Source organism: Carassius gibelio, chromosome B14 (assembly GCF_023724105.1).
Source record: "Carassius gibelio isolate Cgi1373 ecotype wild population from Czech Republic chromosome B14, carGib1.2-hapl.c, whole genome shotgun sequence".
Lineage (NCBI taxonomy): Eukaryota > Metazoa > Chordata > Actinopteri > Cypriniformes > Cyprinidae > Carassius > Carassius gibelio.
Genome location: NC_068409.1, coordinates 10,921,899 through 10,948,161, shown reverse-complemented (window position 1 = coordinate 10,948,161; position 26,263 = coordinate 10,921,899). Strand labels below are relative to the sequence as shown.

General features: G+C 34.5%; 1 protein-coding gene across 1 annotated transcript in view; it reads left to right on the top strand.

Moving 5' to 3' along the window:
• Positions 1-26,263, top strand: part of LOC127971645 (GPI ethanolamine phosphate transferase 2-like) — a 105,555-nt gene that overhangs the window by 34,183 nt on the left and 45,109 nt on the right. Inside the window, exons 5-6 of the mRNA XM_052574818.1 lie at positions 12,594-12,732; positions 16,967-17,179. Coding sequence (XP_052430778.1) covers positions 12,594-12,732; positions 16,967-17,179 — 352 coding nt within the window. The remainder of the gene's footprint in view (positions 1-12,593; positions 12,733-16,966; positions 17,180-26,263) is intronic.

Genomic DNA, 26,263 nt, shown 5'->3' with positions numbered 1-26,263 from the left:
TGTTTGAATCGGCTTTGTTGGACAGTATTCTCAAGCTTGCGTTCATCCCTGCTGCTTGTACACCTCCTACCCAATTTCTTCCTTCCAGTCAGCTTTGAATTTAATATGCTTTGATACAGCACTCTGTGAACAGTTACCCTTTTCTGTAATGACCCCTCTGTGACCTACTCTCTTTGTAGAGTGTGTGAATGTCTTCTGGACCATTGCCAAGTCAGCGGTCTTCCCCATTATTTTGATTTCAAAGAACAAGAGATACCCGGAATTTATACTGTAGGGATTGTCATTTAATGAAACTCAAATGTAAATTTGACTATATGATGTAATTTTTTCATGAGCTGTAAGCTCTAATCAAAAATAAAAAAATAAAAAAATGTTTTACTTAACATGTATTGAATCTAGAATATATGAAAGTTTCACTTTTTGAAATAAGTAAAAAAAAAAAAACTTTTTCACGATATTTTAGATTTTTTTATAGATGCACCTGCGTTCCCCGGGGATCCCGGGGTACACATGACAGGAGAAAATTGTTAGCCTGAATGCAATGTAAGTTGCTTTGGATAAAAGCGTCTGCTAAATGCATAAAATGTAAAAAAAAAATAAAAAAAAAAAAAAATATATATATATATATATATATATATATATAAAATTTGATCAAAACGGACAACATTGTGTCTAAGAAAAACAATATTCAGTTCTTATTTATTGAACTGTTGTGTAAGATCAGTATCATATTTGCACTTGTGTGCTATTGCTTAACTATCAGTGCTTTAAGTGGGCTGGTACGCACCGGTACTCAGTAGCTCTTGAGCGTACCGCCACCTCTCCGTGCACCCAGAATGTGCTTTTAGCGTACCGGTACGCTCATTTGGACAACTGTTTTAATAGAGGTTTAATCCTTGGCCTGCGCTGCCGCTTTTCAGAGCGCCCTTCACAATGCTTCCTAATTTGTCCCACCGATAGCAGAGACTACATTACCCATACACCCTTGAGTTTTACAAATAAAAAGCGCATGCGTTGCTTTTGCCGCTGTTAGTGTCAACAACTCAACGTGGCCGGAGAAGATGTGTGAAACGCCCACACTCGGTTCGGTTAAAATGCAAATACAATGAACAACACTAAATGTGCTCTCCTGGATTCAGACTCTTAAGTACTTAAACATCACGGTTAGAATCAGATGACTCGCTGGTTGACACCCCACCAAACCTGAATGATATCGCTGCAGGTCGAACACAAGCTAATGAAGTAATGCAGTAGCTCTTTCAGGTAGGGTGACCAGACGTCCCGGAAAAATTCGGGACAGTCCCGAAATCTAGACTGTTGTCCCGAATCTGGCCCTAATTGTCCCGAAAATTATACTAAAGCAAAATCTTGAGTAGTGTCTGATAAACATTAAAATGTCTGCGGAGGTTGGGTCATCCTGCAACCAGCCCCAGCCGGCTGCTCATTGGCTGCAGCATCTTTTTTCTAAGTTCTAAAAAAAATACCGTAGGCGGCTAGGCACGAATTTAGATATTCATTTATCTAATTAATCTATTTGCACAAAGACAATATGAGCTTTTTATCCCAGCTGCGAGGACAGTGATGCAAGTGTACAGGAGTGATTGACAGTTCGCGGCACTGTGTACAAAAAATAAGTTTTAGCTCATTAGCGTTAGCGTTACAGAAAGTACTGATTTACGCACTGTTACAACAGTCATTGTTTTTTTTTTTTTACAATGACATTTCAATTCATGATTTTAATGTTGTTGTTTCTTGTGGCAGACCAAAGAGTAATGATAGGATAGACGATCGATCTTTGAATAAAAATGTGTTTAGTTAAGGTTTGAAATTCATTATCTTTTATTATAGGCTATGAAGTCTAATATCATAAGCCCCCCATCCCGTCACCCAAGACCACAGACACCCCTTACACCCCCCCCCCCCCCAGCATCCCCATATGCTATAATAGAGTACCGGCACCTCTTTTGGGCCACTTAAAGCACTGTTAACTATATGATATAAATATGAGACAAAAACTCAAGCAGTGGCATGTTTGCCCCATATCTTGAATTTGAGGGATATTCTAACTACGTTCACGGCTCCATCAATGAACTGTATGACATGTCAGATGACCCACATAGGTCTGTGATCCTGGAGTCTCAAGTGTCAATTTTTCAAAATTGAGATTTATACATTACATAAAAACTGAATAAATAAGCTTTTGATTGATGTATGGTTTGTTAGGGTAGGATATCAATACTTGGCCGAGATACAACTATTTGAATATCTGGAATCTGAGGGTGCAAAAAAAATCTAAATACTGAGAAAATTGCCTTTACAGTTGTCCAAATTATGTTCTTAGCAATGCATATTACTATCAGAAATTAAGTTTACAAATGGAACCATGATTTTTGGCATAAAAGAAAAAAAGATCATTTTTACCCATACAGTGTTATTTTTTTGGCTATTCTGTTTATTGCTATTTTACCCCAGCGACTTAAGACTGGTTTTGTGGTCCAAAGTCACAAACATATATATATATATATATATACTGGCACACACATCCTTGTGATCTCTTACTCACACTTCTCTTTCTGGCGTCCCTTTATCTCTCATTACCTGTGAAACACAGCGCAAGGCTCCCTCCCCTGAGATCAGTGGGTCAGTTCTTCTCCTCTGCTCTTCTTTTAACCAGTGTGTTTCTTTCGATCTGCTCCACATAAGTGGGTGGTCATTTATCTTCCATGCAGGAATCACACTCACTGATTGTGTGTTAATATACAGTATAAAGTGTGTATTTTAGTTTTTAGTGTATAAAATGCGGGTATGTTACATGCAAACACGTTTCTGTAGTCATATTAGCTCTTCCGATGCCTCCATAACAACTTAGAGTCATGGTTAATATCAGAATGGCAGAGGTTCTTGATAACATTAGGTGTGACCTTTAGAGCCATCGCCAATAGTTACAGCAGTGATTTGGACAGATACACTTTTTTCTTGAGATGAACTTTTAGGCTTCCAGGAAGAGCACACATTGTTGAATGAAATCATATCTGCACCTTTGAACTGTCCTCCTGCCATAACACACTGGAGAGTTTCAGTGATGTACTGGTGAAACGACTTTTTCATGCAATTACTGTACAATTAATACGGATTAAAGCTTACAAGAATGACTCCAAATTACTCCGGTTTGTGAACAAATCATTCAGATCAGTTTTGTGAAACTAGATTAGATCTGACTCAAAATAATGTGTCTTTTACAAATGGCACATTTCTACTTTGTAACTAAAGCAGATTTCATGATTTCCAGAGACTTGGTCTGTTCCTCACACAAACTATTGCATGAGAAGACTTGAATGCAAATTGTACAATACTTGTTTCTGAAAATATCCCTCCCCACACCAGATTTTGCAATAGTAGTACCCATTCATTGAAATTGTGTGGAGAATAGCAAAGTGCAGTTCTTCAAAATCACTACTTTTGTATTACAAAGATGAAATTCATATGGTTTTTAGAGGGACGTGAGAGGAAATAATGACAGAATCTTTTTTCTATTTTTTGATGGATTCACAGGTTAAATTGAATTTTAATGTCAAGGCTCCTTGACATAAAAAAAACTATTCACACCAAGGCTGTATTATTTGATCAAAAATGCAGACCCAGTACTATTGTGAAATAATATTAGAATTTAAAATAACAGATGTGAATTTATTTTAAAATGTAATTTATTCCTGTGATGAAAGCTGAATATTAGCATAATTACTCCAGTCTTCAGGGTCACATGATCTTGTAGAAATCATTCTAACATGCTGCTTCGCTGCTCAATAATCATTTTATTATTTTGTTATCATTGTTGAAAACAGTTGTGCTGCTTCATATTGTTGTAGAAACCATTATTCTTTGATGAATAGAACCCCCCCCCCCAGCATTTATTAAAGCAGAAATGTTTTGTTAAAGTATATACAGGTATGTGTTTACTGTCACTTTTGACCAATTTTATGAATCCTTGATGATTTTTTCTTTTTCTTATTGACACCAAACCTTTGAACGGTAGTGCACATATGCAGAATAAAATCGTTTTTGTACATGCAAATTCAGTCAAACTGGACATTGTGTTTCTTCTCTTTGAAGGCCAGCAGAAAATGGGTTTTAGATGTTGTGTTTCTGCTCAAAGCCCCATCATATGGACACCCAACATGCATTTTTTGTAAGAAAGACAGAAAACATGACTAAAATGTGCGTGATTTGTCGCTGAGGTAAATGACCTGTTAGCTTCACTTTGATATGTTCTTGTTGTCATGGTATAGAGGCTCTGAGGGTCTCTAAAAGCCCCTCTGCTTTCACAAGAGTCATGGAGTATTCAGACATTACTCATTAGACACACTGAGGTGTTTGAAAGCCGTTGAATCGTATGCAATCTTACTGTTTGACAGTCTCATCTTCAATTACACAGAGCTGTGATGCTGTTCGGCTTAACATGTTCATCCTGTGCCTTCCTGTTTGTATCTCTTGTGTAGTGATGAGATGTTTGTGTTTTTCATTTGTGGACTGAGCTGACGGCCCTCGCGTATAGAATCCATCCAAACTAATGAGATTTCTCACACATTTCCCTCTGTCTTACTCTGTTTGTTATTTTTCATATCTTTTTGTATTCATATTTTTAATAACAGCATGCAAGTGTTTCCTGGCATTCTGTTTGTCTGAAAAACGTATATTATAACAATACCTTTTGTTTCTAACCCACTACATATTATTTTTTAATTCAGCATATTCTAATAAACATAGGTAACATTAGTAAATGTGTTAGTTAGTTATTAATAAATTGATTGCTTAATAATTGTATAATATAATTTAAAATATATAATGTAAAATATAGATTTTATTATGTATTTGAATGAAACTGTATTTTAAATTATGAAAGCATTAATTAGTCTAATATTGCAAATGTATATGTATTATTAAATGGCAGATTATTGCAATTATAATATTGCAGTTAAAATATTTAAAAAATATATTTTATAATAATGCAATAATAATAATAATAATAATAATAAGACTATTATATTAATAATAATCATTAAAAATGTTATTGTCACACCTTTGGACTGTTTTGTTGTTTTCACCCTTCATGTGTTCTTTGTCCCAGTTTTCCCTCATGTCTGATTGTCATTTGGTTCACCTGTGTCTTGTTAATTATCCTCATCTGCCTATGTGTTTAAGTTCTAGTCTGTCCTGTGTTACCCTGGTCCGGTATTGAATACTTTACCTCGTGTGTGTTTTACCTGCCCTGTCTGGATTACCCCTTGTTGCACACTACCGTATTTTCCCGACTCTAAGTCGCACCTCTTTTCATAGTTTGGCTGGTCCTGCGACTTATAGTCAGGTGCGACTAATTTATCAAAATTAATTTGACATGAACCGAGAGAAATGAACCAAGAGAAAAACATTACCGTCTCCAGCCGCGAGAGGGCGCTCTGTGCTCCTGTAGTCTACACTGGAAACATAGAGCGCCCTCTCGCTGTTGGAGACGGTAATGTTTTCTCTTGGTTCTTGGTTCTAAATAAATGCGACTTATAATCTGGTGCAACTTATATATGTTTTTTCATCATCATGACGTATTTTTGGACTGATGCAACTTATACTCAGGTGCGACTTATAGTCCGAAAAATACGGTAAATATTATTGAACCCTTCTTCATTGTCGTCATTATAGATCTTTATACACACCGTGACCGTTATATACTACTACAATTTTTTTTTTAAATTATTATAACATAATAAATGTTTTATTGTCAATTATTATATTACATGTATATTTTATTATACTGCATCAATAATAATAACATCAGAAATTGTGTACGTTTTTTTTATAAAATTTTAGTAAAACGTTCATAATGTATTTCAATAAAAATTGAATAATTGTATTTAATATAAAATACTATATGAAATATTGTATTATTACTACTACTAATAATAAATATGCATTTTACAAATAAACATATACCACAGAATTTTTTTTCATTTTTTTTTTCATTTTGATTCTCCTAAAACACCTTCTTTTTGCCATCCAGTGCTCATGTTGTAGAGATTGGGTTTGTACTAGTTTGGTGCAGTTCTTCCTGTCTTCCTACATCATTTTTTTCTCTCTCCTCATGTACTCTCACGTTCCCTGGACATCCTCTGTGATGAACACATCAATTCATTTCTCCTCCAACAGAACAATCGTTTCTTCCCTTTGTGTGGTGCGGCAGAATCCCATAAAGGAAGCCGTCGATTCCAGGCTTGGCACAATAGAAGATCTTGTCTTCAGCCGCTGGCCTGTGCTATATTCTCTCCTGCTCTTCGGGGCCGTACGGGGCCACAGGACCCCAGAGATGCATCCGGTGTCTTTGTACTGAGGTTGTTTGCCTGAAGTGGGAGTTTGGATAATATCCTGTTATTCCCACTCAAACCGATGCATGTCGTGTAAATTACAACACTTCGGAGAATCTGAACATAATGGTACGCTTTAATTTCCTGTCCTCCTTTTCCAAGTCCATATCCCTCCTGTGAAGACAAGATTTGAGACTGTAAATTGGGCCATGCTTTTATACATTCTCCCACACTGGTTTCTTGTGTCTACTTTGTATAATTACATGCAAATCTCTCATTTGCCTCGTTTTGGGACAAAGTATCCGTAGAGGAAGTGGTCATGTTTGCTGATTTTGCTATTCATTTCCCGAGCAAGCTCGTCTTACTGTAATGAATACTGCTGCATTGCAGAGACCTTGGACATTCTGCTCTGTTTAAATTGAAATTGCATATTAGTTGATGCCATTGAAAGTCTGTTATTTAAATTATTGAGCACTTACTGTGACCTGTACTGCCTCGTCTGGCTACTTGTTCTTTCTCAAATGCTTTTAGTCCAGAGCGACTCAAAATACTCTCTGTACAGTCTCTTTGAGATGCAGTTTTGTCTTTCCTTGATAACTGTGCCCTAGAGCATCATGGGTAAAGTTTCTAGCTCAAGTACAGGACTTCTGCTTTTTGCTAGAATTGATGTCTACAATAAAAATGCACATTAGTTTAGTGCATTAATATGACGCATTAACAATGATCAGTCATTTACAGTGTTTGTTAATTTTGGTTCATATTAATTTCTACATATACTTATAGATGATTAACATTTATAAGTTGTATAAATGAGTGGTAATAATGATGGTGATGATGATGATTATAATTATTATTATTATTATTATTACCACCATGGTTATTATGGTTATCTAAAACTAAAACCATAAAATATATTTCTGTTTCTTGAATAAAAAACACAAAACATAATTAATTAATTAATAACAATTGTATATAAAAACAAAAACTAAAAAATTACTAACTACTAATTTAAAACTAAAATGAAAGCAAGAAACATAAAAGTAAAATCTAATCTTAAAGCATTAACAAAAACTATAAGAGTATCTCAATACTTAAGTAATACTGCTAATAATCTAACATTGTAATTGTAATTTAATACTTTAAGTTGTATCAATTAATCTGATAATAATAATAATAATAATAATAATGTTTTTATATTTAACATGGCCTAATACATTTGTTACACTAAGTTTGATAATAATAACAACAACAACAACAACAACAAATATTAAATATGTCAAGTTGCATGAACTAATTTATGATGATTATATATATATATATATATATATATATATATATATATATATATATATATATATATATAATGTACCTCACAATATTATAATAATAATAAATGACATATAATGCATTTTTAAGATTTCAAGTTGCATGAAGTAATTTATGATGATTGTGATTATAACAATACATTTTAATTATAGTAGTTAATATCAATAATTATAGCCAATAATAATATAATTAATCAGAAGTTTTTTTACATATACATTTCAAGTTACATATAAGATATATAATGTAACTTAATATAGAACAATAATTTATTATTATTATTAATATTATTATTGCAGAATGATTTAACAATGAACAATAATTATATATTTGTACATCAGCATTAATTTACAATTCATCATTATTAAACAATATATTATTAAACAGTAATTAAACAGTTTCTATTCTCTTGAGAAGAGCAGCATGAACATCCTTCCGACACTCTCCTTTTGTGTTTGATGGATGAAGGAAAGTTTGGGTTTGGAACATCATGAGCATGAGTACATTTTCCCCCTCCTTTAATAGCTTGGCTGCTGCCACAAACTCCACAAGTTTCTTTTTCTCTGAAATTGCACTGGCTTCCCCTGTTCTCCTCTTCAATTAAAAAAGGGCCAGCATTAAAGAATCTCATGAGAAATCCGCCTAAACGACTTCCTGAATATTTAAACGATGGTTCTGGAACGTTTCTCACTGGTGTGTGCAGGGAATCGCTGGAAGTGGCAAAAGAAGCGTCTGGGTTTGGTTTCTGTGCCTGTGAAATCTCCTCACAGATTTACAGCTTTTTTCTGAACCTATTCCCTGCGTCCCCTCTCTGTTATTCCTCACGCTCGGTCTTATTCAGTCTTTCTTACTTTCTCTTTCTTCACTCCCCCTTCCACTCTCCATGATTGAAATTCATTACCTTTGTATGAAAACATCAGGATTAAAAATATCATTATCCACATCCATATGAGCTGATTTCTTCAAAAGGAGACAATTGAAAGCATGCTCATGCTGCTCTTGGGTGTACAGTGAAGACACTCATAACGATGTGGAAAGACATGTATAGTTTTGAAATCCTACTGATCTCATACAAATGTATAATGAGGAGGACAAAAAAACATAAATGTGGTCCAGACGACCCAATAATGAATTAATAATATGCAAATATAGTATTTATTAATATCCTGAATTAACTTTTGTTAATTTTTTAGTTTAAGCTTTAGTAATTTTATTACAGCATGTGCTTTTAACATTTTTATTAGTTTGTAATATTTCTATGTAGCTTTATTTTCATTTCAGTTTTGGTTTTTAGTCATTTTTAGTTTTTAAATTTAATCATAACATTTTCTGTCTAAACGTTACATTTCAAAAGCATTTCTGAATCGTTTCAGTTAACCCTGCACCTTATGAGCTGAAGTCCTCTCTGAAGTCATGTGACATTTGTCGAAGTCGTTATTTACTGAAAGTTTACTGAAAATCACCTCCATCTAAATTCTCCAAACAAAAATCTAATCAATTGGTCATGTGTTGTACTTTATTGCATTTTTAGGTACTACATTTAACTATGCATTTGTACATGATATTTAATGAGGAAAGATGTGTTCCACAGAAGAAAGAGAGTCGTAGGGTTCAGAATGACATGAGGGTGAGTAAATAATGACCCGCTTTAGAGGAACTATTCATTTAAGCCGTCTGTGATTCCTCAAGGTTTCTTGGAAGAGCCGTCTGCAGTGCTATTAAAATGGCAGGGGGCATCTTTCATTCTTTTACCTTGTTCCATTTTCATTTTTTATTCACTTTTCCCACTCCTTGTCTCAAACCAAATCACTATTTCCTGAAGTCAGAAATCACTTTTGTGCTTTCAAATAACAGTCAGTTCATTCATTAACACCGTGTTTGATTCAGCCACGTCTAAGCGCTCAACAAATCACTGAGAAAAATTCACACGCACCTCTAGTTTATTGCGCTCGTTCCCGCAATGAAGTCTGAAACTCTTGACTTTTTTAAAAGAACTCCCAGTGGTTGCTTCATGTTGAATTATTTTTCAAAGCTCCTTTTAATGTCGCTTTTCTTTATTAGTTTTGTTCTGCTTTAAGCTTTCTAGTAAGTTGTAATGGGAAATGCTCTATTTTCAATGCGTTTTTATGGGAAGACGCAGGCACCCAGAGGATAACAGTGAATCACATTATAAAGGAGGGAAAGAAAATAACGCTTTATATTCTTATATCAAGTTATTTATTTTCCTTGCTCTGTTGGCTGTTCTTTATCCTTAGCCCTGCGATACGAGCACTGTGTTACAGTCATTACTGCACCTCAGTGTGATAGCAGTTTATTTCTGGCTCGCCGCTGGAAAACAAGTGCCCTAAACCTGCCACTGCTAACAGGCATTCGCGGATGGGACACCCCCACGGCCCTATACGGTGGCCGTCCTCATGCCATTATTGAGGTGAAATTGGCCATCTACTGTAGGAATAGTTGCAGTGTTTTCCTGTAACACAATGTTATTTCAGAGCAGAGCTTCGTTGTTGGATCTGTTGTATTGTCCCTTTTAGGTCTTTCAAAAGTTTGCATGCCCATAAAACAGCCTAAACCAGCCAAAGGGTGTTTTTCTGGTCTTAGTTGACCACCAGGCTGGTTAGTCAGGTCTGGTTTGATGATTTTAAATGGGTTTTAAAAAACTGCAAAAAAAAAAAAAAAAAACCGACAGGATTTCTTGCACAATATTTCTGTCTTGTTTTCCAGTAGAAATATACATATATATATATAAGGGAAGTATAATGAGGCAAGATATTAAGTCAGTTACAAAAAAGTCAAAATTAATTGAGTTTATCCTTCATACCGTAAAAAAATAATTAAAGACTTAATTTTTCAAATTCAAAACAGTTGTGATTATTAGATATTTTTCATGTTTTAAAAATACTTGGTTCTGATAAGAAAATAAGATTTTGTATTTTTGCCTTTTTTCATTACGAGATGGAAAATGACTATAAGCTTTTCTGAAAATTTTATTAGAATTAAGTTTCTCAAAAATATCTATCAATGAGGTCTTGTTTTTCCCTTTGAATTAAGTGAAGTGGAATTTTCTAATGGCGTTATTCATGCTGCTTGTCAAAAAAATAAATAAAAATAAATCAGAATAAACATTTATATAGAATATGAAGCCTATTTGTATTTTTAGGTTTTGATACATTTATTTTCATGACAATTAATTACATTTTCTTCTGGCAAGTCTCTCATGTGTGACAAAATAAATTAATGATTATTTTTACTATTTCTATTTATTTTCTTTTATGATTTTATTTGAAATATTTCTTCTTTATGTAGAAGTAAAATTTTAAGAATAGCTAATGTAATATACATGCATTTTTTTATATTTTTATATTTTTTTCTTATTACATATTATTTATTTTTAGAATTATATATAGTTTTATTTTTTAGGTTTCATATATATATATATATATATATATATATATATATATATATATATATATATATATTTATATATATATATATATATATTTTTTTTTTTTTTCAATTGATTGATTGATTATTGTTATTATTATTATTATTTATTATATTATTTTTATTTATTAATTATTGTATATTGTTTGCAGTATTTGCATCTGCTTTAGGTGCCTTGAAGGGATAGTTATGTGAATAACCAAACTGTTTTTGGTCCCTATTGACTTCAATAGTTTTTTTCTCCATACTATGGAAGTCAGTGGCTACCAGCAGCTGTTTGATTACCAACATTCTTCAAAATATCTTCTTTTATGTTCAACTGAGGAAAGAAATAGATTTAGAACAACATGAGGTTGTGTAAATGCTGATAGAATTGACATTTTTGGGTGCACTACCCCTTTAATGTATAATAATTTACACAAAGAATGGCTTTAGCTTGTACTTGACAGTGATGTGTTGGGCAATCACAGCATATTAGGAATTTCCTTAGCTAATTTACAGTTTGTATTTCCCACAAGAAAGTGTAAGTCAGTGAAGCGGCATTTTCAAATGGCTTATTCACAGTGCTTGTGTGCATTAACTCGGACGGGAGGAAGGCTAGTCATTAGCCATACGTTTAGCGGGCTCATGAATATTTGAACTGCTGTGAGCAGAGGATTGGTTGTTAGCGTGGCATCATCAGTGTTAGTGGCAGTAAGAGCGTTTGGATGGCCAGCTGTGAGCGCAGCGGTACAGGGCCCAAGAGTGTGTGAAGGACGGCTGTTTAGTGTGTGTGTACAGCTTCAGAGTGCCACTGAGGGATTCAAGTGGCTCTGACGCACTGAGAGACTCTTTGACGTGAAACCAAGCTGATCTTCCTCACATCCCTGATGGCAGAGAGAGAGACGGGTCCCCGCGGCTTAGCGCTGAAACCTCAGTGATTTGCTCCAGTGGAGAGAAGAGCATTCCAGCGTCTCTCCCACACACTTACACAAACACACATGATGCACAAATACACACAAACATACAGCAGGATCTGTGATGAACTCACAGACCAAAATCTATTTTTCAGAAGTTTTGCAGAAGGCATGATGCACAAATATACAGCAGGAGCTGCAGAAAACTGTCTGGAAATTGGGAAAATTTACATTGCAGAATTCTTGCAGAAATTGTTTTTTTAATTTGATTTACCTTAATGTTTTTTCTAGCCATTGTTGATAATGTCAAGAAATATTTTTGTCACATTGCAAAAAAGTGATTGATTTATTATTTATTTATTAATTTATATTTTTATACAATATTATGTGTATATATATATATATATATATATATATATATATATATATATATATATATATATATATATATATATATATATATATATATATATATATATATATAAGCAATTTATAAGTAATCATATTAATTTAGACTGTTAATAAATATAAATATATGTAAATATTTTTCTTTTCTTTTTAAAAAAAATGTCTGGTTCAGGAATCTGAAGGGACGTTGCCCAACTTACTGGTTCTGTGTGGAGACCATGGCATGTCTGAAACCGGCAGTCACGGCGGATCTTCGGAGCCAGAAATCAACACCCCCCTCGTGCTCATCAGCCCCGCCTTCAGGAGGAAAGGTGAGTAGCACAGGCCACTGGTGGCTGTTCTCTAAAGTAGACTCTATATTGAGACATTTGTCTATTGGATTTGCCAGAAAATCCCATGTTAGAAAAGAAAAATGATGTTATCTCATGGTGTTTTGAAGGAAAGTTTACTCGCATTTAGTTTCTCCTCCAGACATAAAGGTTATACGACTCTTTGAAGTTCAAGAAAAACATTTTGGAAGATCTTCTATCGATTTCCCAAAGTTCCTCTGTTTGAAAGTGAAGGTTTTTTTTAAGCATAGGTTGTATATTTGATGTCTTGGTTCTTCAGTAAAGTATATTGGCCAGACTTAGTGCAATCCATACACAAAATTCCTCCCACAGTTGTTAAGCCGTATCCAATAATGACAGATATCCAGCGAAACAAGGGCTCTAATAGTCCTCGGTCTCCAGCAAAGAAGCTTTACTCACAATAAACAGTCCCCAGAATGAGAGTCGGCCTGATTGGGTTGATGATGTTTTATCTTTATCTTGCTTTAAATCAAACTTTACCAGCATATTCACACATTCATTTAAGAAAATGCATGTCTTTGTGAGGGACGGGGGCTGATCGTGTTGCTGATGCACCAGTTAATAAGTTATTTACCATTTTACTGCGAAAGCTCAAGGAACAGGAAGCTACAGTAGAGTCTCACAGTATCAAAGGTCTGTTTCAGCAAACTCTCAGCAGCGATTATGTGTAAGCGCATGACGCAGAACAATGCTTAAATCAAAAACAGTTGCATTTTTCAGATCAGTGTTAATGACTGTGCAAGATATTCTTAGAATGTGCAAAGCTGTGCGCTACTGTTCATCTGTTTAGGAGTTGTTTCAACCATTCTTGCATTTTAAATCATTTGCAAGAACAAAAAAAAGGATCTGCTTTTGTTAGAGCTTAAAATGTAGAATTTTTTTTTTTTTTTTTTTTAATAATCAAGAAAGTATCTGTAAAGTAGTGATGAAGGGAAGTTGTTCCACTAAAAAGAGCTTTATGTGTTTCACACTTTCTTTGCTTGCATTCTTTTATTGCATTTATATTTTTCTCCCTATTTTAATCAAGTCAACTATTTTAGTTCTTGCATCACAGACAGCCAAAAAAATTTTTTTCTATTCTCTCCTGTCCTCAAAATTATAGTTAATGTAGCAATTTAATGCTGATTAGCATTAATTCAGTACAAATTACAGCACATATAGTTTTATTCTGGTTTATAATTATGACTTTTCAATCCAGTCAGTTCACATCAGATAAAATCAAGTACATTTTTTCTCTTGTAAAATTGTATTTTACTTAAAATTATGTGATCACTTTGACTTGAATATAAAAATCATGTTTAAAAATATTCAATATTTTATGATAGAGATTTTATGGGTAAGATTTTTTGTTTGTTTTTGAAAGAAGTCTCTTATGCTCAAAAATACAGTGAAAAGTTAAATAACTGTAAACAATAAAATAACTGTTATATATAAAAATATGTAAAAACATTACATTTATTCAAGTGATGCAAAGCTAAATTTTCAGCAGCCATTATTCCAGTCTTCAGTGTCACATGGTCCATCAGACGTCATTGTAATTTCTTCTTATTATGAGGATTATTTGATGAATATAAAATACAAAAGAACAGCATTTCTTGAATTTGTATCATTACTAATGTCTTTACCGTAACTTTTCATCAAATGAATGCATCTTTCTGAATAGAATTATTAATTTCTTAAAAAATAAAAATCATGTTGACCCCAAACTTTTCAACAACTGTGTAGAAAGTTAAAGTTCTACTGTAAGGCTTTCTATATGTGCTCCTTCTCACATATCCTATATAGACTCATGTAGTTGTTCCCTGCACAGTAAATCACAAATGTCTGTGACAGTCTGATTGCATTAGAGGAATTCTGCGGTGAGTTGCTGGATAATTTTACGGCCCGAGGGTTTTAAATTACCCACTGATTCATCTCTGTCTAATAATATGAAGCATTAATTCATTTTTTCCCTACTGTTTTATAATGGATTAATTTGCATTGAGTCTAGTGTGTAATTGATTGTGGCACACACACACACACACACACACACACACACTGGTCATGTGATGCAGTACACAAAGCGAGCACATGACACTCTCATAACCACGTGTGAATAAACACACACACACACACGCTATACTCACGCCCTAGAGTGTGAAAATCTGTGAGAGATGCTCATTATCCACTTCCACTCATCCCTATATTCTCTCTCTTTCTCTCTCCTTTATGAAAGTGTCGAGTGGCAAAGCATCTGTCTACACCAGACTGTCAGGGTGAATGTGATAATTGTTTCTTTTCCTGTATGATCTATTTTTGTGATCTCTTACTCATTTATACACATGCACACACACGCATTCACACCAGCTTTCTCGTGCAGCACTGTTTTTATTTAAAGATGAGCTCATTTTCTCACCCGCTGCATGTGGCGCTTTCATGCTGACCTCATCGTCCATCACACCGCTATAGCCGCAGGTAAAACCAGTGCTGTCTGGAGAGAGACATGGCAGACTTGTTAATAAGCAGCTGAAATGTTGTTTTTATTTTTTTTGTATATGCATAAACTTAACCTGAATTGACTTCATTTGTGTCTTTGTAACTCCATCGGCATTTTACATTGCAAAGTGAGTCTTCAGAGAGATTCAGAACAGACTCAATTCAGTCAGATTTAACAACCGATTTACTGATTCTTTCAAGGATATGTGTGTTTATTTTTATGCACAGCCAGCGAGGACCGTGCAAAAGCAATGCAATGCCATTCAGCTGAATTATAGATAAAACTTTTGAGTTAACGCTACAGATTCATCAAAAACACAGTGCAGAGAACACTGACTTAATCAAACGCTGATGTTGATGTGAAGAATATATTATAATTTTTACTTAGTGTCATCAACTTCCTGCTAGAGATGAAGTGATCTGCATTCATTAATTAATATGTAAATATGGCAGAACAGCGCTGGAATGAGAACAAAAGTAGCAGAAAACTTTTGGAGGGATGGATGGATATATAAATAGATGGAAGGGTGGATAGATTTATAAATGGACAGATGGATGAATAAATTAATTGATTAATGGATTAAATGATGGTCAGATGGATGGATGTTTAAATGGATGGATGATAGACGGATGGATAGATGGATGGATGGATGATAGATGTATAAATGGATGGATATATATATGGATGGATAGATAGTTATAAATTGATTGATGGATGAATGGATGGATGCATAAGTATATAAATTGGATGGATGGATAATAGATGGATGAATACATGTATAGATAGATAGATAGATAGATAGATAGATAGATAGATAGATAGATAGATAGATAGATAGATGGTTGGGTAAATGGATGGATGAATAAATATATATATATAAATTGATGGAGGGATTTGATAAATGGATCGATAGATAAATATATAAATTGATGGACGGATGGATGGATATATAAATAGATGGATGGATGGATAGATGTATAAATAGATCAATAGATGGATGTATAAATGTATAGATGATTAATGGATGGATAAATGTATATAAGGATGGACAGATGTGCATGTATAAATGGATTGATAGCTGTATAAAAAGATAGATAGATAGATAGATAGATAGATAGATAGATAGATAGATAGATAGATTGATTGATTGATTGATTGATTGATTGATTGATTTACTTTATTGTAAAACTCCAGAAACTGCATCTCATGGACAGAAGTGTGCTGTAAAGGACCGCATCTTTTAAAAATTTTATATTCATCATCCTAATAATTTGTCATGTGCAGAAACCTTACACACTGAGTCTGACGCATATTAATTAATACATTGTGCAAAACAGTACAGTAGTCTTAAAGCAGTGAGGATGATCTTACTGTTCTCTCTCTTCTTAAAAAGAGAAAAAGAAAGGAAATATTAGGTTCATCCAATCCTGAGAAAATCCAAACTTCTTTATCAAGAAGCTGCAGGATTAGCAAAACCCCTCACAAAATACTTGTTACGGATGCAAAAAATGCAGAAAATCAAACCTGATCTACGTACTGTACATTTTTTGTTTAAGGACAAAAAAAGTTTTGGAGGCAGTGTGTGTGTATTCGTGTCTGACACAACAAGAGGTCATATCTATTTTTTAACGTGCAAAAATTTCAGATGAAATTTTCAGACTCTGTGTGCAATGACTTCAAGCCTATGAGCAGTTAATGACACATATCTTGCTGTTGCAGCGGGATTTGATGAGCCAGGTGTCCTGGAGCAGGTGGATCTGACCCCCACCCTCGCACTGGGTCTGGGGTTACCCATCTCCAAGAACAGCGTGGGCCATTTGATTCCAGCTGTGTTTGAGGAGTTATCACTCAGAGAACAGCTGCGCCTCCTCCAGATCAACGGACACCAGCTCAGCCGCCTCCTACAGGACAGCAATCCCACCTTCCACAAGGGTGAGTTCACATGTGCAGTACAAAGCTAATGCATAGAGCAGCATTCCCACAGAGCCGTGATCAGTCCACAAACCATCTGATGCAGTTTCAAACACATGATCTAAGAGGCTACTTATTGGCCATAATAATAACTTCATGTCCCAAGTCAGAAGGTCCAAAAAAATTGGACTGAAGTCCAATTTTGAATGATTTTGGTTATTTGGAAAGAAATGTAAACTTCACTTCTCACAGATGGATCATCAGCAGCAGCAGTGGAAGTTTGGAAGCCTCACAATCCACATGTTAATTAGTAATGATTGATGAGACAAATGGATGTGCCTTTAGCCACTAACTGGCATAAATAGAGAGCATTCAACAGAAAATTTTGCTGACTGGTATTAGTGAAGAAAATATCACTATATTTGCATATAGCACAGGATTTGTAGGTTTCCATTATGTGGAGTCCAAGTTTAAACGGAGTGTGCATCCAATCAGATATCAGACTGATCAATCAAGATGCATGAAGTGTAAAAAAAAAAGTCCCAAGAGCTATCATAAGAGTTTTTGTCTGAACTGAAATACTTAAATATTGTGTCAAAAAGATGGATAGATGATGTATATTTGGTTGAAGGGGATGCATGTCTAAATGGATGGATAATGGATGGATAAAAAGGAAGGATGGATGGATGAATGGAGGTACTCCATGAAGTCTTGTTGATGTATTAATGATTTACCCTTTACATTCATAACTTAACTAGTTACAAACATTCAGTAAAAAAAAAAAAAAAGTAACTAGGGATGTTCATTTGGTTTATTTTTCCTAACCGACAACCGATGCGCATTAACCGATTATTAACTGTTAACTGACAAGAATATTTTAAATTAGAATTTAATTAAATTAGAAAGGATAAGTGTCTGCGACCCGTTAAAAATACTAACATTAGTTTCTCGAGGATTAATTTTACATGCGCAAATAGCAGCAAACAACAGAACATGAGGATTCACATGCATCAAATCACACATCTGTAGCGCTTCTGCAAGTTTAGAAAAACATAATAAAGTTAGGCTATATTTCATATACAGTACAGACCAAAAGTTTGGACACACCTTCTCATTCAAAGAGTTTTCTTTATTTTCATGACTATGAAAATTGTAGATTCACACTGAAGGCATTAAAACTATGAATTAACACATGTGGAATTATATATGGAATTATATACATAACAAAAAAGTGTGAAACAACTGAAAATATGTCATATTGTACGTTCTTCAAAGTAGCCACCTTTTGCTTTGATTACTGCTTTGCACACTCTTGGCATTCTCTTGATGAGCTTCAAGAGGTAGTCACCTGAAATGGTCTTCCAACAGTCTTGAAGGAGTTCCCCATTTTTATTGTGAATGTACACAAATAAAGACAAACCTTTTACAATTCTGATTGTCTTTGACTAAAAGGAGAAGTTGCTTCCACTGTTAAAAGGAAAAAATTCAAGTGAATTTGTGCACACCGTTAAGCTTTGCTACCTTGACAATGTAGCCTTTTCATTATCATAATAAAATACAGTCAGTTAAACATGAAAAAAACACTGCTCAGTTTAAATATGTAATGAAATATGTGCCGTTAAGTGTTATCACCGTACCGCCGTGATGTTATGCAAAACATTTTGTTTATGTAGATATTGGAAAGCAAGTGCAGTAGATTACATAATAAATAATAATTTGCCATTCAAATACATCGCGAATATGGAAACATTTGATTTTGTGTTGAATGAGGGACCCAACGTGGTTTCAGTTTAGTTTTAACCTAAATTAATTTGTTTTGGCTTGTCATTTATATTGCTATAGGTTCTTATATTTTTTAATTCTTGTTCTTTTCTAAATACTGTTAGCTGAAAGGCTTTGTTGTGGAGTGAGGTGAACTAAAATAGCCTAGCTATGTTTACAGTGTTTATAATAATGTTTGTAAACATTTCATGTCGGCATTAGGCCTATTTCTGAATAAAGTAATAAAATGTGACATATGTTTTTTCTCTCTAAAAAAGAAACAAATTGTTTTTTTAATTATACTCGTAGCGTTATTTTAACAATGCCGCAAATCTTTTTAAATATTTAAAAAAATAAATGACTTTTTAAACCATTTAACTGATTGTGTTAATTGCTCAAAATTATATAAATTCGGTTACCGGTTAACCAGTTAAAATGAACATTTCTAACTGAAACAGAAACTTATTAAAAATGGCTTTCAGTAATTTAAATACAGCTGAAAGAAAATGTTAAGAAATATGAGAAAAAAATTATATTTGATGAAAAGTTTGAAAGTCTAAAACAGTGTTTTGTTTTATATTTGTTTTGTTTTGTTTGGTTTTAGGTTTGAATCTGCCATTTAATAATTGAATGTTATTAAATAATATAAATAATGCTAAAGTTACAGAGTCAGGGTCTCTCAGAGTGTCTCTTATACTTTCACACTACATTTGACTACTAACTATGGCATTTGTCACATAAAGCAACAAGCTTCAGTCTTGTAGTCTGCTTTAGTTTTCAATCCAGTTCAGTTTTGTTTTCCTGTTTTGCTGCTTGAGTAACAAGCTCATGAAACCCTGTCAGTAACCTGACATAAGAGCACAGGTTTGAGTACACAGACATGACTGTGCATTTAGAGCACTTTAAATCCATAGAAATAGAGATTTTATACCCTTTAGCCCAAGCCTAGATGTGTTTGTATATGTGTTTGTGTGTCCTCCGCTGTCTCTTTTGCAGTTTGGTTGCATTTTCTCTCAGTGGGATATCTGGCCTCCCACAAACATCCATCTCTGGCTCATTCACTTTTCGCCTCTTGCAGCATTGAGTGTTTTGCTGGGTTATGAGGTGTGTGTGTGTGTTTGTACAGGGTTAGAGTGTTTGATGCTGATGTCTGCTGACATTTTCATAGACTCGTGTTGCTGTTTTCTGGAAGTGTATGTCTTGTGTAGCCAGACATTTTGACTCGTTATAAATCTGAATCACAGCTTATTCTTGCTACAAACTGTCAGGAAGAGATTGTTTGACTGATATGGGAAGCAACCAGAAGAGTGTTTTTGTTTGTGTGTGCATGTATCTAAATTTGTTGAACAATAACAGATTGGCATTCAAATTAGTGCACAGAAAAGTCAATCCGCAAGCAGCTGTACAGATGCTGATGCATCCCATGGATCGGCTTTTATGGTGGGAAGAAGATGCTTTAGCCGGCAGAGCGTATTTTGTTTGCCCGTGCTGTTTGAATGAGATCATGATAGATCATGACAGGATGAAATATGCGATTTGCCTTAATGTAAACACTGTTTATATATGTGCACAAATTGTGGCAGTCTGGTTTTCATATGCAATTTTATTCATGCATATGGTTTGATTTTTTTTTTTTTTTTTAAACTATGTACATCATATTTATTGTTAAATAATGTTTTAATTATTAGCATTTACATTTTAAATTATAAATTACTTTTATATATTACTGTTTTTATAAATATTTGAGAACAAAATGAAATGAAATATATACAGCTGATTTATCTGTTATTTGCTAAAACTAGACCTGAGTTAAAAAAAACTTTTTTTTAATCAATGTTTGTTATCTGCATTTGTTTGTGCCTATTTCAGCTTTTTTAAAATGTATTGTTTAGTCTCTTTTAAGCCAGAAACAAATGATGCAACAAAAATACATTTAATTTAATTATTAATATTATTATTTTTAAATAGAAGTACAAACATTTCTGTAAAGACAACACTGTTTCTTTTTTTAGTCCTGTAGATCCTATTCTTCTTGAGATTCCCTATGTTCTGATGTAGGCTTAACCTGTGCACTCTAACTCCAGGAAATTGTGTAAAACCAGCCAATCAGATCAAAGTTTATCATTTCAGCCCACTCTTGACATTCCTTTGTGTACAATATGCATTAGCCATTGAATTTCCCCCCTTTCACCTGTGCTCGAGTGAAGGTTCAAGAGGCGTGTGGAGGTTGAGATCTGATTGATGAGGATGACATACCGCCGCTGCCCACTTTTGTCCTTCCACTTTCTATGGAAATGTAAAAATATGAGATTGTTAGAGGTCAGCTCTTCAGTTTCTGTGTGACGTACAGGCAGATATCACCTCACTTCACCCATGTCTGTCTTGCTCTCTTTGGGATGTAGAAACTTCTCCATCATGCTTTGCAGCCTAATGAAGCACTTAATTAAATTGCAGATGAATTATTGTGATTAAGGGGAGAATCATTCATCTGAGTTTTTCTAAGCACATTGACCTGAAAGCGAGACGTCTGAAGTTTTCTCCTGATAACACTTTTCCCACGGTAACACGCTGAGAGCTGAAGCTCATGACGGCGCACCATTAAAATGCAACATGCAGCAGAACCCTGCGTCACACTAGAGATCTTGACCTGCTTTCCACTGTGTGTATGAAGCAGAGGCAGTGCTCAAAAATCTTCATACTAGCATACTGCAGTCTATAGTAAATACTGTATAGTGCATACATTTGTTTTTAAATCATGGAAATAAATAAAAAGTGATGTTAATTACTAATTACTTTTTGTGACTACTTTATATATAACTACTGTAAGCTGCACATTTGGCAAATTAAGGATGTCATTTGTGTATTTCATTTACTATGCACACTATACATAATGCATACTGTAAAATAGTGATAGTGATATGATAGTGTGCCATTACAAAACACCCAGAGGGGTCTCTTTTTGTGCCTTTTTCAGCACTTTCATCTGGAATGCGTTATGCATTATTAAGTTTGATTTATCTGTCTGTCTGTCTGTCTGTCTGTCTGTCCCTTCATCTGTCTGTCTGTCTGTCCGTCTGTCTGTCTGCCCGTCCCTCTGTCTGTCTGTCCGCCCGTCCCTCTTTCTGTCTGTCTGTCCCTCCGTCTGTCTTTCTGTCCGTCCCTCCGTCTGTCTGCCTTTCTGTCTCTGTATGTCTGTCTGTCCATCCGTCTGTCTGTCCCTCTGTCTGTCTGTCTGTTCGTCCCTCCATCTGTCTGCCTTTCTGTCTCTGTATGTCTGTCTTTCCATCCGTCTGTCTGTCCCTCTGTCTGTCTGTCTGTCCGTCCCTCCATCTGTCTGTCTGTCTGTCCCTCCGTCTGTCCATCGGTCTCTGTCTGTCCATCTATCTGCTTCTTTCTCCCTTCTCTTTCCTTGTTTTCTTTCTTATTTCCTGCTGTAAATATTCATGAATAATCCCCTTTATTCCAAGCTCATCCCAGCAGACACTCTTTTTGGCTTTTCTCTAACTCTCCTGCTCTGTGATCAATGCTGTGAATTAAACTTTCATTATTAAGCAGACGCCACTTTTTCTAAGAGAGGACAGAGCATTTTCTGAGAATCATCCTCACAGGCAGAGGTTTCTCATTGCCGTAACACCATTATGAATCTTGCAGCTCTAATATGTATGACTTTCAGCTGATACTATGGAAATAACGCTATGTTTCACTGTCATAACACTGTGTAACAGTTGACATGGATTCATGAGCTAATTCAGCATAATCATATAATTGATTAATCACAGCCTCGCTTATTTGTGTTATGACAATAGATCGTTCCAGGAAAGTGAATTCATTCATAAGAGAATAGATTGATGTGAAAACGCCTCTAATGTTCTGTTTTTACCCGCTAACACTCAGTAATTGTCCCATTCATCACTTTTTCACTGGGTTAACATGAGCTCCGTCAGCAAATCATGTTTTGGTTTATCACCTTTCTGTCTTAAGGGTTTAAGCAGACAAGATGCAGCAGATTAAGATGCTACATGGACGCTCAGGAAAAACAAAAACATTCACATGGCCTGGAGGAATGTGTGGCTTCACATACTATCTGTCCAAAGCAGCATGCATGATTAGAATTCATATGCAAGATGCACTGATCATGCATACTACTCATATAGTATATAAAGCCACATCCTGCAAAATCACAATAAGTTAAATATATTGTACTGTATGCCAAAAGTGCTCATCTTTTCTGCTCACACTAAATATTACGAACAACACCATTGCTCTAAATTTTTTAGTTGCCATAGCAGTTCCAATTAATATTAAATTTTAAGGTAATTAATTTAGAATCCGTTAGTTATTGAGTGTCCATTAGTATCGTAAGGTAATTTTGCTTGTAATTTAATTAATTGTTTGCATCCAAACAATTTGCGACAAAGAGGCTCATTTTATAAAGATGTAATTTTAAGTGCATGCTTTTAGTATGTTATACAAGTATGCAAATGACATTGCAGCCTATATGACTTCATGGACAGTTTTATGTGTTTTTGCATTAACATCTCAAAGTAATTTAGCTATAGGATTTAAGGCCATTTATTTTGTGCATTTAAACAGTTTGCTAGAAAAACTTTTGTAATTTGTGATTTTGTTTAATCGCATGATGTGCCAATTAATAAATTGCAAAGGGGGCAATAAATTAGACCAGAAAATGATTTTTTTAAAGTCATTACTGTGTAAAATGAACAAAGCATTGAATGCAAAGGACAATAAATAAATGAATAAAGTAGTTTTAGAAAGAAACATAAACTTGAAGCCTTTGGCCATAACTTTTTTTTTCGAGAAGTTGCATCTGAATTGGCATTTAGATGTAATTTACACATGAAACACAAAGTTGCATGAATTTAAATTGCATGGGTTTACAATAAAATAATATTGAAATATTATTGAAAAACTAAAATTGCCAGTAGGTGGTGATTTCTCACTGTCCTAAAAAAGTGAGTCATTCAGTCATTCATTCAACCGATTCCTTCAAACTGATGATTCATTCTAGAATATAGCAAGAGAGGTGCATCCCAATTTGCATACTAGTTATCTAACACAATTCTGAATAAAAAAACTTAGAATTGTGAGATATAAACTCATAATTGAGAGAAAACATTAGGCTATATTAGACTGTAATTTATTGTCGTAATGCATCATGTTCGTTAGCAACTGCTTACAGTGTGAGCTGATGCACATGGACAACGTACATATCTGGCCCAGGAAAAAGTGTGTTAAAGAATGCATAATTTTTTCCCTGAATTTTGTCCACACATATTAATTTATATTTAAAAAAAATGTCTCCACGATATGCTTTTAAAGAAATATTGTTGTATTGTTCAACAGCGCACAGTCTATCAGCTGCAGTTCTGGCGCCGCTGTATCAGTATACTGTAATACGTGACATACAGTACATTTGGATCAGAGTTACTCTCACGGGACACTGCACTTATTCACAGTCACAAAAGTACATTATAAACCGCACAGTAAAAACCTTGTCAAACAGCGCCTGATTACTGATCTAAGTTATCTGTTGTGCTAATACTATTAAAACACACAAGGTTTATGTTTAGACTCTATGTATAGTTAGTAATGTCTAAAATGAAAGTAAACTGTTAAGAGAGAAATGGATGCGTGCCTGTATTTTAGATGCATGCAGCTCTTAAAGGGCCAGAGCTAAACATGCTGCCAACTGTCATTAAAGAGATAGATCCTCCTGTATTAATTTCTTTCTTCTGCTGAACACAAAAGAAGATATTTTGAAGAATGTGCGTAACCGAACTGTTTCTGGTCCATATTGAATTTGATAGTATGAAAAAATACTATGGAAGTAGCTATAGTAGTGTTATTCACATTCTTCAATCTAACATTTATCTTCAGCAGAAGAAAGAAACTCATTAAGGTTTAAAGCAACTTTTTAGTAAGTAAATGATAGTACAGTATAAAAATAAAACACTTTTCATTTTTGAATGAATTATTCCTTTAATGCTAATAAAAAAACGAAACACAAAGAGAAAAATCACTCACTACTCTTGATTTAAAAACGTTAATAATAGGAATCAATCTATATAGTGGTTTATTTTTATATTTGTTGATTCAGTTTCTTGAATGCTCCTGCTAAATATACCTATTGTACATGAAAATAAAACACTGTTTGTATATTATGTGTATCTTTGTTCTCATTTTTTTAATAACAAAGATAAAACACAAAGATTTTTGTTTTCGCCCACTTTGGCCTAAACATCCACCATTCTTTTTTATGTTTTTGTTACCTTGAAAGGCTTTGTCTTTATAATAGGGAAATTAGTTTGGCTGTAATGTTCAGACAACTTGCAAAATATATATATTGCATTGGTCGATATGTAAATGAGATGTTGCGACTGTGTTCTACAATTTGCGAGTCTTTTGTAATTCACCCGCAGAAATTTTGGAATTATGCTCTTGCGCTAATTTGCACTGTTTAGTAAATCTGGCCCTAAATCGACATCACTAATAAAGAATATTTAAGGTTATTCATTTTGTGTATGCAAACAGTTTGCAACAGACTGACAAATTACATAAAGATGCAATATTGAGTGCATGCTTTTAATGTGTTATACATATACAAATGCAGCCTGTGTGTGTTCATGAACATGTTTCTATGATTTTGAATGCTTTGGAGAGTGTGAGCTTGCATATGTTAAGCCAGAGATGTACATTAAGTATGCAGACAACACATGCTTGGCTGGCGTGTTGTTGGTTTTGCATACTTAACGTGTTTAATGACAAACAAGGAGGTGATAGTTTCCTTAAAATTTGACTCTTTAACATGAGCTGACTTGCTGTACAAACTGTTTGTCTGTGTCAGTAGTTGAGCTGCAAGACTGTAGAAGTCAGCCGTTCATGCCTAATGTGTTTTAAATTGCACTCCCAACAATGGAAAACACAGTTGATCCAAGTATGCGACACAAACAGAATGTGTCTGTGTCATTCTACACAGCATCAGTTCTGTGGAGAATCAGAGCTCAGAGATGGCGAGAGACACGTTAGAAAGAGAGAGGCACAGAGCGAGACGGAGGTGTCCTGTAGTGAAGCTTCCGGGTGGTATGAGGCAGACGTGTCTGTTAGCTCCCTCTGAGATCCCGCTGTGAAGGCCCTTAGTGTCTGTCTGCTTGAAAACACAGCCAGCAGACACCTGATTCTTATGCAACAGCTTCCTCGTGGTGTCTTCATAATACCGTGGCTCTGTTTCAAAACCTAGTGAGCATTACAAGGCATTGTATGTGAAGGCTGTTCTGAAAGATAAATATGTTATTTTAAACACCTTCTTATGAGATCAGCATCACA